This window comes from Camelus dromedarius, chromosome 15, assembly GCF_036321535.1.
Source record: "Camelus dromedarius isolate mCamDro1 chromosome 15, mCamDro1.pat, whole genome shotgun sequence".
NCBI lineage: Eukaryota > Metazoa > Chordata > Mammalia > Artiodactyla > Camelidae > Camelus > Camelus dromedarius.
Genome location: NC_087450.1, coordinates 40,628,275 through 40,640,949, shown reverse-complemented (window position 1 = coordinate 40,640,949; position 12,675 = coordinate 40,628,275). Strand labels below are relative to the sequence as shown.

The 12,675-nt window shown below is 43.4% G+C and overlaps 1 protein-coding gene across 17 annotated transcripts in view; it reads left to right on the top strand.

Moving 5' to 3' along the window:
• Nucleotides 1-10,592, top strand: part of LTBP1 (latent transforming growth factor beta binding protein 1) — a 399,284-nt gene extending 388,692 nt beyond the window's left edge. For all 17 annotated transcript variants that reach the window (XM_064494599.1, XM_064494596.1, XM_064494598.1 and 14 more), the window contains 3 exons: nt 4,902-5,024; nt 8,266-8,415; nt 9,487-10,592. In XM_064494599.1, the coding sequence (XP_064350669.1) occupies nt 4,902-5,024; nt 8,266-8,415; nt 9,487-9,668 (455 nt within the window). In that variant the 3' untranslated portion in view covers nt 9,669-10,592. The remainder of the gene's footprint in view (nt 1-4,901; nt 5,025-8,265; nt 8,416-9,486) is intronic.
• Nucleotides 10,593-12,675: the final 2,083 nt, after the last annotated feature.

Sequence of the window (12,675 nt, the reverse complement as noted above, 5' to 3'; positions counted from 1 at the left end):
AAGCAGACAGACACCTCAAGAGATGGCCAGTTCCCAGGGTGTGGCATTGCTAGTGGAATCCTCTTACATTCCTTCCTCTGTCATCAGCACTGGATGGTATGTTCTGTAAACGGTGAACATTCTTCTAATTCCATAGCTTTTGCTCATTTCACAGGAAAATGCCTGTTTTACTGCTGACTCAACACGTGCTGGGGTGAATATTCATTCCCTTCTCCCTGTCTCCTTCCTCCGTTTCCTGGTGTGTATGTTCTCCAAACACCATCATCAATTAAGAGTGCATGTGGAGGCCTGTAAGAAAAACACCTGGTCTAGAAATCTGAGCAAAATATGATCCATTTTTAATGCATGTGGACTGGTTCCTGCTTCTCCTTTATTTGAAAATGATGCACTTCAAACTTTAGAGCACAAGGTTTTCGGCTCTGACATGTGGAGAATGAAATGCAGTCTCTTAATTGGTTCTCAAAGCAGCTGTATTTAATCTGCCTCAGTCAGAAGGAAAACTTCATCCCCCAGCTTCCTCACATGCCAAAGTGGCACTGTGACGTGGGACTGTCCAGACCAGCCCCACAGATGCGTCTGTCATCAGGAATGAAGCTTTCCTGCTGGGATACAGTAATGTGCTTCTCATTGCTGCTGACAGCAGGGGGTCCCAGACCCCCTGACTCCAAGGGGTAATTTTTAAACTTTTTTTCCATTTAAAATTAAAATCAAAGCAGCACCATCTGTCATGCGGCTCTGCTGTGCCAGGGAAACGAGTGTGATCAGTGGCCTGGATCTTGTTTAGACCGCGTAGTGATGGTGGCCCATCCCATCCCGTTTGTGTCTCTTGTAGCTTTGATCAAGAGCTTCACATTTGTGCCTGGGGGTGGGGGGGGGCGGGTTGCAGTAAGTGGGAGGACTCAGGTGTGACTGTTTCCTTGTCCTGTCCATTTCACGCTCTTATTTGGTGAGATCCTGGATGGACACGTTGTGTGGTGTCTCATAAAGGGCATTTGCCCTGCTAAGCAGAGCTCTTCCTTTGCACCACACCCCAGAGAACTGGGTGCTTAATTGTTATTGACATGCTTAAGAATGTCCTGCAGAAGGAAAAAGACTCTAGGGACAGAAAAACGGATCCACCTCTACACGCTGAGCTGGATGAAGTGGCAGCCAGCAGATTCTCATGGGCTCCCATCAGAAGTTATGCAAACAGGTCTGGGGTCTGCAGTTCCCAGGCTCTATACTCTCAGCCAACCACAATCCACTTCCTTCCCAAGCTGGGCTGGAGCCAGGACCCAGCCCTGGGGGTGACCAAGGCCAAGCGCCTCCAAGCGAGATGGTTTCCGGTTGTGGCTTGGGGTGCTCAGAGACCCAGCACGTGTGAGGAACATGCATGTGCCCAGGTCCTGAAGAAAACACCTTGCCCAAGACTCAACAGAAAGCTCTCATGTTCCAGCTGCTCCCTTACAAGATGATGAGAAACCCGCTGTCTACTGCAGGCATTCCTAAAGGATTCAGGTATATACTAGCAATTGTTGAACATCCGTTCCCCCCCTGTATTTTGAGTTCTGTTGATCTAGTGTTAAAACGTGCTGTTGCTGATGCTTTATCACTGTCTGACCAAGGGATTAAATTTGCCAAGGCAGGCCGTAATTCTTGAGATGAAGTCCATGAAGACATCTTTCTCTTGTTTACTGAGCTGGAGTTTCCCTCTATTTAAAAATTCCAAATCTTGAAACAATATCTAAAAACATCTGGAGACTGTACTTTCATTACTCTTAACTTATGGCACAGTTCTTTGCCCACTGACCACTACCTTTAAAGTTTTGCTAACACTAAAATTTGTATCAATCATTCTGATACTGTCTTTGAAAATCCATTTATTTCCAGATGTTCAGTAGGGACTTGAGTGATTTTTACCTAAGAGATAAAACTATAACCTCCATTTTTCCTGGTGCTTCAAAATGTATGAAGAGTTCCATAACATCATCTTATTTTTTGTACATCTGGAACACAGAAGCAAACAGGAAATGTTTTATCCCCATGTGACAGATGTGGAAACTGAGGCTTGCCCAGAATTGCTAAGCTGGAGAGTAAATGGTACAATCAGGACTTGAGCCCCAGCTTCTGCCTCCGTAGCCCATGCTCTTGGCCAAGAACGAGAGCAGGTGTGCGTGACGGGAGACGAAGCATGGATGGATTAGGATAGATCCCTCCATGCTCCCAGGAAAATAACTCAGAATGCATGTGCTGGTGGTGCTGGGACTGTAGCACATCTTCAGATAGAAAAGAGAGTACATTCAATGCAGAAATGTTGTTTTGATAACTGAGCAAAACTATCTTGTTGAAGTTTGGATTGTTAATGTGTGAGTCAAAGTGAAGCAGCCTAGGACAGTAAGTACTAGAATCTTAAGAGGAAAATGCCTGATCAGGGAAGAAGGGAGGGGAAGGAAGATGCAGCGAACCCCAGAGGTCCTACCCCCACCCCTTACGCTCTTCTGCTCCGCGGCTCCGCTTTACCAGAGCCTTCCTTAGGAACCACTTGGTTGTCCCCAGACACAGCTTACAGTTTGCTTTCATGTGGCTTTGGGTAAGCTCTTTTTAAAATCCAAAATGTCCTGTATGAAGTAATCCCTGTTCGTCTACTTAGTTTCAGGTCAAGGCCTACCTTTTCCAGGAAGCTGTTCACAAACATCACCCAAGAACAGAAGTCTGTTCCTCCTCCTCCCCTCTCACACTTGGTCCCTTCCTTTTGTGAGGTTCGAGGGTGAGAGCTTGGAGGGTAGAGGCCAGCTCATTTCTTGGTGGAGGACATATGGTCTAGGGGCCAGGCAGCCCCGACCTGACAGCCGGGAGCTGGAGAGGAACATCTGCTCGGCCATCTCTGGGTTTAGTTTTAGAAAATAAGAACGTGAATTAATTTATTTTTCATATCCACTCTTTTTGTTTTTGGTTTTTTTTAATTGAAATAGTCATTTTACAATGTTCATACCCACTCGATCACAGTTGTTGCTTAGATAGGAAATGCTGAGCAAGCCTCCTTTTCAGATGTAAAACAAACGTATATAAAAAGTCACGAGAGAAAACCACCTCAGTGCATGACACTTGTAAACATTTCTACCATCTTACCCTCGCAGGGAAATCCTTAATTTTTCTCTTTCAGACCTGAAGCAGAACTGACAGCTGTTTGTGTTCTCTTTGTTTGAAGGTGTATTTTTGTGAGTCAAGGATCATTTTCCAGGTTTAGCTATTTCCTTAATGAAATTCACGTTTCCCATGGTTTCATGTGAAAGTGCTGGGAGCATCTGAGGGGGGTGTCGTTCCTGGAGTGCTTCCCACAAAGAGAATTTTAGGAAGGGCAACCATAATCCCACCGTGTCTAGTGGTACAGGGTCTTTTCTGGTTTTACATTCCCTTTCTGCATTTTAGGGAGAATGTGCGAGTGTGTGTGCATATACACGCATGCACACACACGCGTACTCACGCCTTTGACTCCTTTAAATAGTGGTGATAGAAGAAAGCCTTGAGAGTTTACATATTTGCCTCAGTGCTTTTCTTTAGTTTTGTTACAGAAGGAAACAAAATAGAGGAAAGGTCCTTTACAGCCCAGGCAATATGGCTGTTGCCTTGTGTGGCTGTCCTGAGAGTGTCTACCCAGTCCTAGGGCTGCTGACCTGCCACTCTGGAGGAGTTGAAGTCTGGGGAGCCCCAGAATTTTCACCAACTGCTACATGAATCCTTGGGCAGGATATTTTCCATCAAATGTGCGTTCAAAACATGAAGCTATCTCTTCTAAAGCTTTCCTCTCTAGACCTTCTAGATGATGCTGCTCCGAAATGCAGGCAAGAGCCTGGGACCATGAAATGCATTGAAAGGTCAGTCACCCCAGAACAAATGGAGAACCAACAAGATCCCAAGTGCTACGGGACTCCTGTGAGGAAGGCCAAAGGGGAGTTTGGAAGTCAGATATCCTTGGGGGTGGAGATATGGCCTCAGGAAGTGGTAACTGCAGATGCATGTAGCTGGGGTGCAGCCGAGGCAAACACAAGCACTACAACGGGGCTGAGACAGACGTGAGAGAGGAAGAATGTTAAATGTCTACACCCTTGAGCTTCAGGACTGAGTTCAGATACACCAGCTGTCATTTAACCACTCCATGCTTCTGTTTCCCACTGGTAAAATGGAGGTGATAATAGTAGCTCTTCACAGGGCACTGTAAATGTTTTAGTGAATTAATGTACACTAAGTGTTTAGAACAGTGTCTGGCAGAGAGCAAACATTACACAACTGTTAGCCACTATTATTCCTAGTACCATTACCTCACTGTTACTGCTATTATGACAATGATCATCACTGCTGTAATGCTATTCATAAGGACCAGGTCTTGAGTAGAGAGGTATTATAGTAGCTACATATTTCAAGTGGTACCTAGTAGCATCCTCACTTGGTTGTTCTCGTTTTTGGATCACCAGAGAGACATTTTTCTTCTGCCTCTAGTGAATGAAATAGTATGTATGTATCTATCTGTAAGAATGCCTATTTTGTACGTGTTAAATGTTTTGATGAAAACAGCCAGTGGGTTCCAATAAAGCTGTTCTTCCAAAACGCCGGCAGCACTCACAGCTGGCTCACTATCAGGTCCTTACTCTCCTGCGATAGATTCTAACCAACCTTTCAGCTACTATTTTTGGTCTTCAATTCTGGGTCTTAATTGTGCTGTACAGAATGACTTGCGTGTGCATGTAAATAGAGCACCCATAAAGGATACTGAGACGTTCCAGGATCGGGGTGAGCATAGGAGATCCGGGCGTGCGGTGGGACGGCGGCGCCCTGGTGGGTTCCTGATGCTCTGAGCGGTGAGCGGGTGCGTCCAGGTGTGAGCCAGCAGCAATGGTGTGACATGTTCCTTGTTTCCTTTCTAGACGACTACGCCCAGCTGTGTAACATCCCTGTCGCAGGACGCCGGCGGCCATACGGACGAGACGCCTTGGTGGACTTCAGTGAACAGTACGCTCCCGAGGCCGACCCCTACTTCATTCAGGACCGTAAGCAAAATTCTTCGGTTCCTTTTGGACTAAACCATGTTTTAGATTAGTCAGTGGTTCTAAAAATGTAGTCCCTGGGAACTTGTTAGAAATGCACATTTCTGGGCTCTGCTGAATCAAACTGGGATGAGACCCACAAGTCAGTTTCACCCACCCTCTGGGTAACCCTTACACTCACTCAAGTTTGAGAACCACCAGATCGGTTATGAGTCTCACTGGTGGGGCTGCTGTTACGTTTATTTTCTTTACCCATGAAGTGGTGGCCTACTTTATGGGCCAGAGTTTTCTTGAAAGCTTGGTTATATTGTAGTTTTCTTTCATACAAGGAAATGATCAGTATTAACTCTGTCCAGCTGATCTTTATAAGCATTTTGAGTGGGAGGTAGAACCATTGCTCTCCTGGTCAGAGACTAATTGTTAGAATTCACTTGTGAGGGGGCTTATTAAGCCAGAAACGACGTGTGCTGGCTCTTCCTGGACTTGTGAGCAGAGCATCCCGGCTGAGGCCACCACATGAGCTAAATATGTCTGTAGGAGAGACCAAAGTGTTCATGTACAGACATATTATGTGAAGTCTGAAAAATGGGATGGTACAAACTGAAATATCAGTAGATAATAGGTTGTCAGCATTCAAGACTAGGAGCAGTGCAGAATTCAGGTGCCTGGTCCAGAGTTCTCCCGAGGGGCCTCTGTGCAGTGCGTGAAGCAGCTCCAGGGATTCCAGCCAGAATCCCTGTGGACCTGGGAGGTGGGGTTAGGCTGGTGGAGACACTGCTGAATTCTGAAAGCCAGTAAGGCAGATGTCTTTGGGGACCCTACCCAGGGGCCTGATGTGCCACACAAGCATTGTTGAAGCTACTTCACTTCGGGGTCTGTTTCCTTCCTTCCCTTCTCCTCCCCGCCCCCCCCCCCCGGTTTTTTTAAAGGATGCAGTATATTGATGATTCACACAAATCAGAACTGCTCAAAAACGTACATGGAAACAGCATTCTACCCATTCAGCTAGGCTGGGGCTTCCAGACTGGTATAGGGTGGGTCTGGACCCTGGCCAGCATGCAGATGGCCCTTGGTGCCCTCTCCCAGCCACCCCCACCCCACCTCAGGATAACTGTCCTAACTTCTAACACCTTAGGTGATTTCTTTTAATCAACCACAAATAACCATGAATTATTTCAAGAAATGTGCCTAAATACATTAACAGCTATAAGACTGTATACTTATGATTTATACACTTCTTTGTGTACATGTTAGAGGTCAGTTAATATTGACTTTAAAATAAAGAAAAAAATACTAAGGTTGAAAGAAAGTATAGTTTGCCTGCCCCCTAGATCCAAAATACCAGGGTAAATCTATGTTTAACTCTGACACAAGCCCATGGCTTGTGTGCGTAACGTCTAACACATTATAGTTCAGATGCCAGGATTTTAAGGTTGAAATGTTTTGGCTTAGGTGCCTTTTTTTAATGTCATTGTTTTGAAACTAACTATTCAAATGTTATGAAATTGATGTGATACCAGCATGTTTATTTCTTATTTAGCAACATGGGAAGGGGAGATGCACTCCCAAGGCCTCCAGCTTTGACTATGTAATGCCCTTTAAATTTCTTACCAGTAACGGAGAAAGAGCTCCTCCTCCTCCCCAGACTGGGACCTCAAGGGCTCTCTGGCCCGGCTGCAGGAGTCATCATATTGGGTAGATAGGAAACCTCAACCTCTCTTTTACTATCACCTTGACGATTCACCGTCTCCTGCCTTCTGGTTGTTTAAGAAAGTGGAGCTGATGGTTGGTGTTATCTTTAGTTAGAACAGTATGTCTTAAAACTGGAATTTACTAGAGCAGAGATCAAGTTTTTCTATACGTAGCCAGATAATAAAATTTTTAGGCTTTGCAGGCCATTTAATCTCTGTTGCGGCTACTCATCTATGCTATGGTATCAGGAAAGCAGCCACAGATGAGATGTCAGTATGTAAGTGAGGCTGTCTTCCAATAAAACTTTATTGACAAAGCAGGTAGCCAGCCCTATTTGGAGCAGGGGCTATGCTTTGCTGCTGCAGTTTTAAGAATCCAAAAGAAGTATTTTGGGGAGTGTCCTAGATATGTCTGTCTGTAGGAGTTTCAAGTTTTAATTTCATGTTTTAGTTAATTTCTGTAGTAAAAATTTTACAATTTATAAAAATGATTTTGCCTAGAATTTAAAATACTTTCCTAGATTGACTATTTTCTTGTCAGTGCTGCTTAAACTGGCCTTGGGGATCTGCTGCCAGTCATGAGAGCCAGTAGTATTTTTTTTTCTCCCTTAAAATTTTAAAAATGGCCTCTCGTGGATGTATTACTCAATTTTTAAAATCACTGTTTGTTAGACCTTACTGCCCTGCATAAACAATATTTTGCTGCCCCCTGCAGTTCCACTGGAGAATTACTTCAAAGGCCAAATGGAGAGGTCTGGTCCTACATTGTTTTTTTCTTCTTAAAAGCTAATACAAGCAGGAGAGGGGAATGAGGCCCCCGATCACAGTATATTTGGGTCACCAAGGATTTATATTTACAACTTTTACATTCTTGATGCCTGGTTACATTGTTTTTTCCTACTCAGCTCTAGCTCTGAATCAGGTTCAAGATATCTAAAGAAGAGCCAAACAAGAGCTGCTTTGTTTTCTAAACACAAGTACGATGTATTTTTCTCATTTATCAGGATGTTTTGAGTCCCTTTTTACTGCCTTTATCCTTTGATCCCCCAAGAGCCCTTTTGTAAGGCTCATTCCAAAACTAGAGCAAACAAACAGACATCCCTTGGCAAGGCCAGGCTGGCTTGTCTCTGCTTCTGGGAGCTCCAAGTGAAAAAGCACCACCTCCAGTACTCATGGGTTGTCTTAGCAAATGTCTGCTCGATACTGAGTTCCATTGGTTCCATCCTGAAAGACAGTTTGCCCTACTGAGAACTCAGGAAATTTTAAAATCTTAAGCAAAAAATTTCAGTTACTAAGGACAGAAACAAATACCCTGCTTTATCATTTTATGTGATTTTTTAAACATCAGAATTCAAGAGGTGAGGCTAATCTATACAACATATACAAGGTTTGTAATAGTTTATACTTAATATTATGAACAGATATGTTCACTTACATTTTAATGCTGTCTTTCAAGTATTGGAAAGATGAACCTTAATAATCATGTAGTTTTTAAAAAATGGAGTAAGAGGTTGAAATTTTCTAGAACTTGTCTCCTGTCCTTTCCCTTCCAGGTTTTTTAAATAGCTTTGAGGAGTTGCAGGCAGAAGAATGTGGCATCCTCAATGGATGTGAAAACGGCCGCTGTGTCAGGGTACAGGAAGGTTACACCTGCGACTGCTTTGATGGGTACCACTTGGATATGGCCAAGATGACCTGTGTTGGTAAGAATGATGTGCATCTGATGGGAAATTATTCTTTCCCTGAGATGCTCTGTGGCCAGACCTCATACAGTCAAGTACATGTAAGATAGATTTGCAGGATTTAGGAAGATGGGAAAAGTTCTGGAGATTGTCAGTGCTGAAGAGTGTACAACAGTGGGAAGATGCTTAATGCCCCTAGACTATCCACTTAAAAATGGTTGAAACGGTCACTTTTTTTTTTAAATTGTAAAAGTTAATATTTAAAAATTCATATAAAAGGCCAGGATCTCCTAGGTAATTACTCTTTTTTAAATTGAGATTTTTTTGACTCTAGCAAATAATGCTTTCCCTGAATACCTGACACCAGCTTTAGAGAACACAGATGTCCAAAAAAAAAACCTACCACTTCGATTTTGGAAAGTCCTTTTAAAACTCGCTCATGTTGCCTTCCCTCTTCCTCTGAAAAGAACAGTAAATGTACGTTTATTCTTCCTGTGTGATTAATGTGCCTGGTGACCCTCTATGGTAGAAGGCCCTTGTCTTGCAGTGGTTTGGTTCTTCCACTCGCTCCTATAGTTTCCCCATGTCAGCTTTGTCTCAATCTGCAGTGGGTCTAAAAATAGGTAGCCTGGGTTATTACAGGTGTTTGAAGTGCGTGAGAGCCCTTCTTTCCTGTGGAAAGAAATCTAAGAAGGTAACTTAAGCCTTTAGAGAGGCCACTCTGTATCTCTTGCCAGCCTCCCCATTCTTCTGCACCTGTGGGAAGGAATTTAGACATAGGATACTTCTGCCAGCTTCCTTGAAGTTTAACTACAAAATGTCAAGCTGACAAAATGATTTGGGTTGCATTAATTAACAGGGAAAGAAATTCTAGAATCTCCCAGATAGTCTACCTTTTTAAGATCCAGAAAGTAATTTACCTTGCATGTGATTGAAAAGACAATAATGGGAAAGACTGTATAGTTGACTCGGGGGAAAGCAGAGAACAGCTGGGCTCAGGCTACAGCCGGATGCCTCAAGTGAGCCAGAGGTTGCATTTCCTCCCGGAGTGATGTTAAAGCTGGTTTACCTGCATGGTTTGGCTTATTGCAGATGTCAACGAATGTGATGAGTTGAACAACCGCATGTCTCTCTGCAAGAACGCCAAGTGCATCAACACAGAAGGTTCCTATAAGTGTGTGTGTCTGCCGGGCTACGTACCTTCTGACAAGCCAAACTACTGCACTCCATTGAATACCGCCTTGAATTTAGACAAGGACAGTGACCTGGAGTAATAGAATCTACATAACCTAAGCCCATATACTCTGCACTGTGTAAAGGAAAAGAGAAATGTATTATATACTTCAGACATTGCAACCTAACCCAGAATGTTGGAAATACGAAAACATCGTGGAGTTACGTATCCTCAGAAGAGAAAGGGTTCAGCGTGAGCCTGACTGGTGTGACAGACCAAATGGACATTTCTCTGAAAAACCAGTATATATAGTCTGTTCATATGTAAAATTCAGTGGAAAAGAGGCAGAACAGTGCTGTTATTTTAAACAGAAGGTTGTATTATTGTTTTGGTATTTTTTACTGTTGCTTGATTAAATCTGGCATTTAAATAGTGGTGGAAATATTTTATGTAATTTTCATTTTTCGGTTGTTTCTCTCCAGACTGTTTTTTAAATCTCAAGTGCAAAAAGTCTTTGATAAAATATTGTTTAAACTGTATTATAAGTATTGTTACACAGGGTTATGCTATTCCTGGTCTGGAACATTTTTAAAATCCAAATTGTCTGTCCTGTGGAGCAGGCAGTGATTGTTTCAAAACTTATATAAACATTTGGAGAACAGTACTTTGTACTTACCATGTGTTGTCAGATTTTAATGTCCATTCTTAGCCAAGCTGCTAGTAGGTGTTAATTGGATCCATTTCCTACACTGAAATGGAAGAACTAATGAGCTTATATTAGTATTGTAACATGTAAAGTAAGCCCAGCAAAATTTTTTAAAACTTGATGATCCCAATATATTTACCATTGTATGTTAAAGCAAAATAAATCACTTTTTTTTTTTTTTAGAAAATGTCTACCTCAGAATAATGTCAATGAGCGTATGTGTACGAGTTGTGTCCCCGCCCACCCCACTCTCTCAATGGGTTTCCATGAATCTGGAGTCTTTTACAGGTTAGTTATTAAATTTGTTAGATACTTTTATGCACTGAATTTTGTCCCCCCACCCATCTCCTCCAAGACTCAGACTGGGGCTGCATTTTTAGATGAAGTCAAGGATAAAGGAGGTCACTGGGGTGGCCCATAATCCAACAGGACTGGTGTTCTTCTGTGAAATTAGGACCCACACAGGATGATCTTGGGAAGGTACAGGGAGAAGACAGCCATATACAAGCCAGAGAGAGGCCTAAGAAGAAAATCCTTCAGTACCTCCATCTTGAACGTCCGGCCTCCAGAAGCTTCATGAATTTGAGCCATCCAGTCTGTGATCCTTGGTGATGACAGCAGTAGCCATCCAGCAGACCAGTGTGCCCAGCCTTGCTTTTAATACAGTGTCCACTCGTACAGTTTAATAAGAGCATCTGAGTTTTAAAAAATAATTATGTAAGGCATCCTGAGCAGAAATTATCCCCACTTAACCTTTCCTGGAAGACAGGCGTTTGGTTTTATTACCTGTCTTAGGCAGAAGAGCACAGGTAAGACGTCCGTGTCCTAATCCCTGGAGCCTGTGAATGTTACCATATGAGTCAAAGGGGAAATGAAGGTTCCTAATCAGCTGGCCTTAAAACAGATGATCTAGGTGGGACCCATGTAACTACAACAGTGGAAGAAAGAAGTCAGATGCGACATGGGACTCTGCCCCTGGCAGCTCTGAAGAGGGAGGAAGAGGCTGTGAGCTAAGGACTATGGGTAGCCTCGAGCATGGAGAACTGTGGAAATGCTGGAATCCTTGCCCAGAGCCTCCAGAAAGGACTGCAACACCTTGATTTCAGTGCAGTGAAGCTTGTGTCGACCTCTAACCTATGTAGGATAACAAATTGGTGGTGTTTGAAGCCATTTAAATTTGTGGTGATAATTTGTTGCAATAGAAAGCTGTACCACCCCCCAAGCACCGCAGAATGTACCTCTCTCAACTTGTTCAACTAATGTTTAAATATGAGAAATTCATATCCCCAAAATTCAATACAGCATTTACCTAATGTTGGCATAGCCCTGAGTTATAGTCCAAATATAGTAGTTGGAATCTGACATTTGAAAAGCACCAAGAATATCGACCAGGTAGATGTGCACTGGCACGTCAATGACACGTCAAGGGACCACCCATCATACTCACTGTGACCAGCCACCAGCTCCTCTGCTTGTCCTGAGGGCATTTCCACAGTTTTCCATACCCGACTAGCTCTTGTTTTCTCCTAGTGATGTGGAGTCCCAAACAAGACAAAGTCTCGAAGATTGCTTCCTCTTGCGGATTCCTTTTCCACAATCACGATAGAAAAGATATTACTACACACTAAGGAACCTCACTGATGAGCAAGAAGATATTTTAAGCATATTTACATTCCAACACGGTTTTAATGTGTTTAATTGTATTTCTAGGAAAGTGGTTGGGGGTTTTTGGTTATGGTATATCAAATTCTAGCATTTTCACACAGAGCCTACTTTTCATAGATTACTGACATTAAGCAGGACATGCCTATATATGTAATGAATATACACAGACAGGGAGGGGCTTCAAGCTGGCAGAACAGGACACAGAGCTCACTTCCTCCCACAGATACATCAAAAATACATCAAAAAATACAGAACAGTTCTCACAGAATACCTACTGAACTCTGGCACAAAATCTTATACAAGCAAAGCTACAAGAAAAATCTCAACACAAATGGGTAAAGCAAAAAGTAGAACTGAGACAGGACCCATACCCCTGGGAGAAAGCAGTGAAAGAAGAAAGGTTCCCTTACCCTGGGAAGCCCCTTCACTGGCAGGGACACCAGCTGGGACAGAAAGAGAGCTTCAGAGAAGAAAGCAGCAGTCTCTTTGCAGCAGGCAGAACAGAGAGAAACCAGCACAGAGGATGTGCACAGTCCCCCAGGCTGAGACGCAAGCCTGCTGATGTGTGCAGGGACTGGGTGTCCTTCAGAGGACAGACCCAGGGAGAAGACTGGGGTTGGCTACATGCAGACAGCCTGAAGGGGCTGGAGTGTGGTAAAGGCTGAAACTGGGAGTGTGTGCAAAGGAGCCTGAGTCCACATAAAAAGTCCCATTGTTACCACATGTGAAGGAGGGA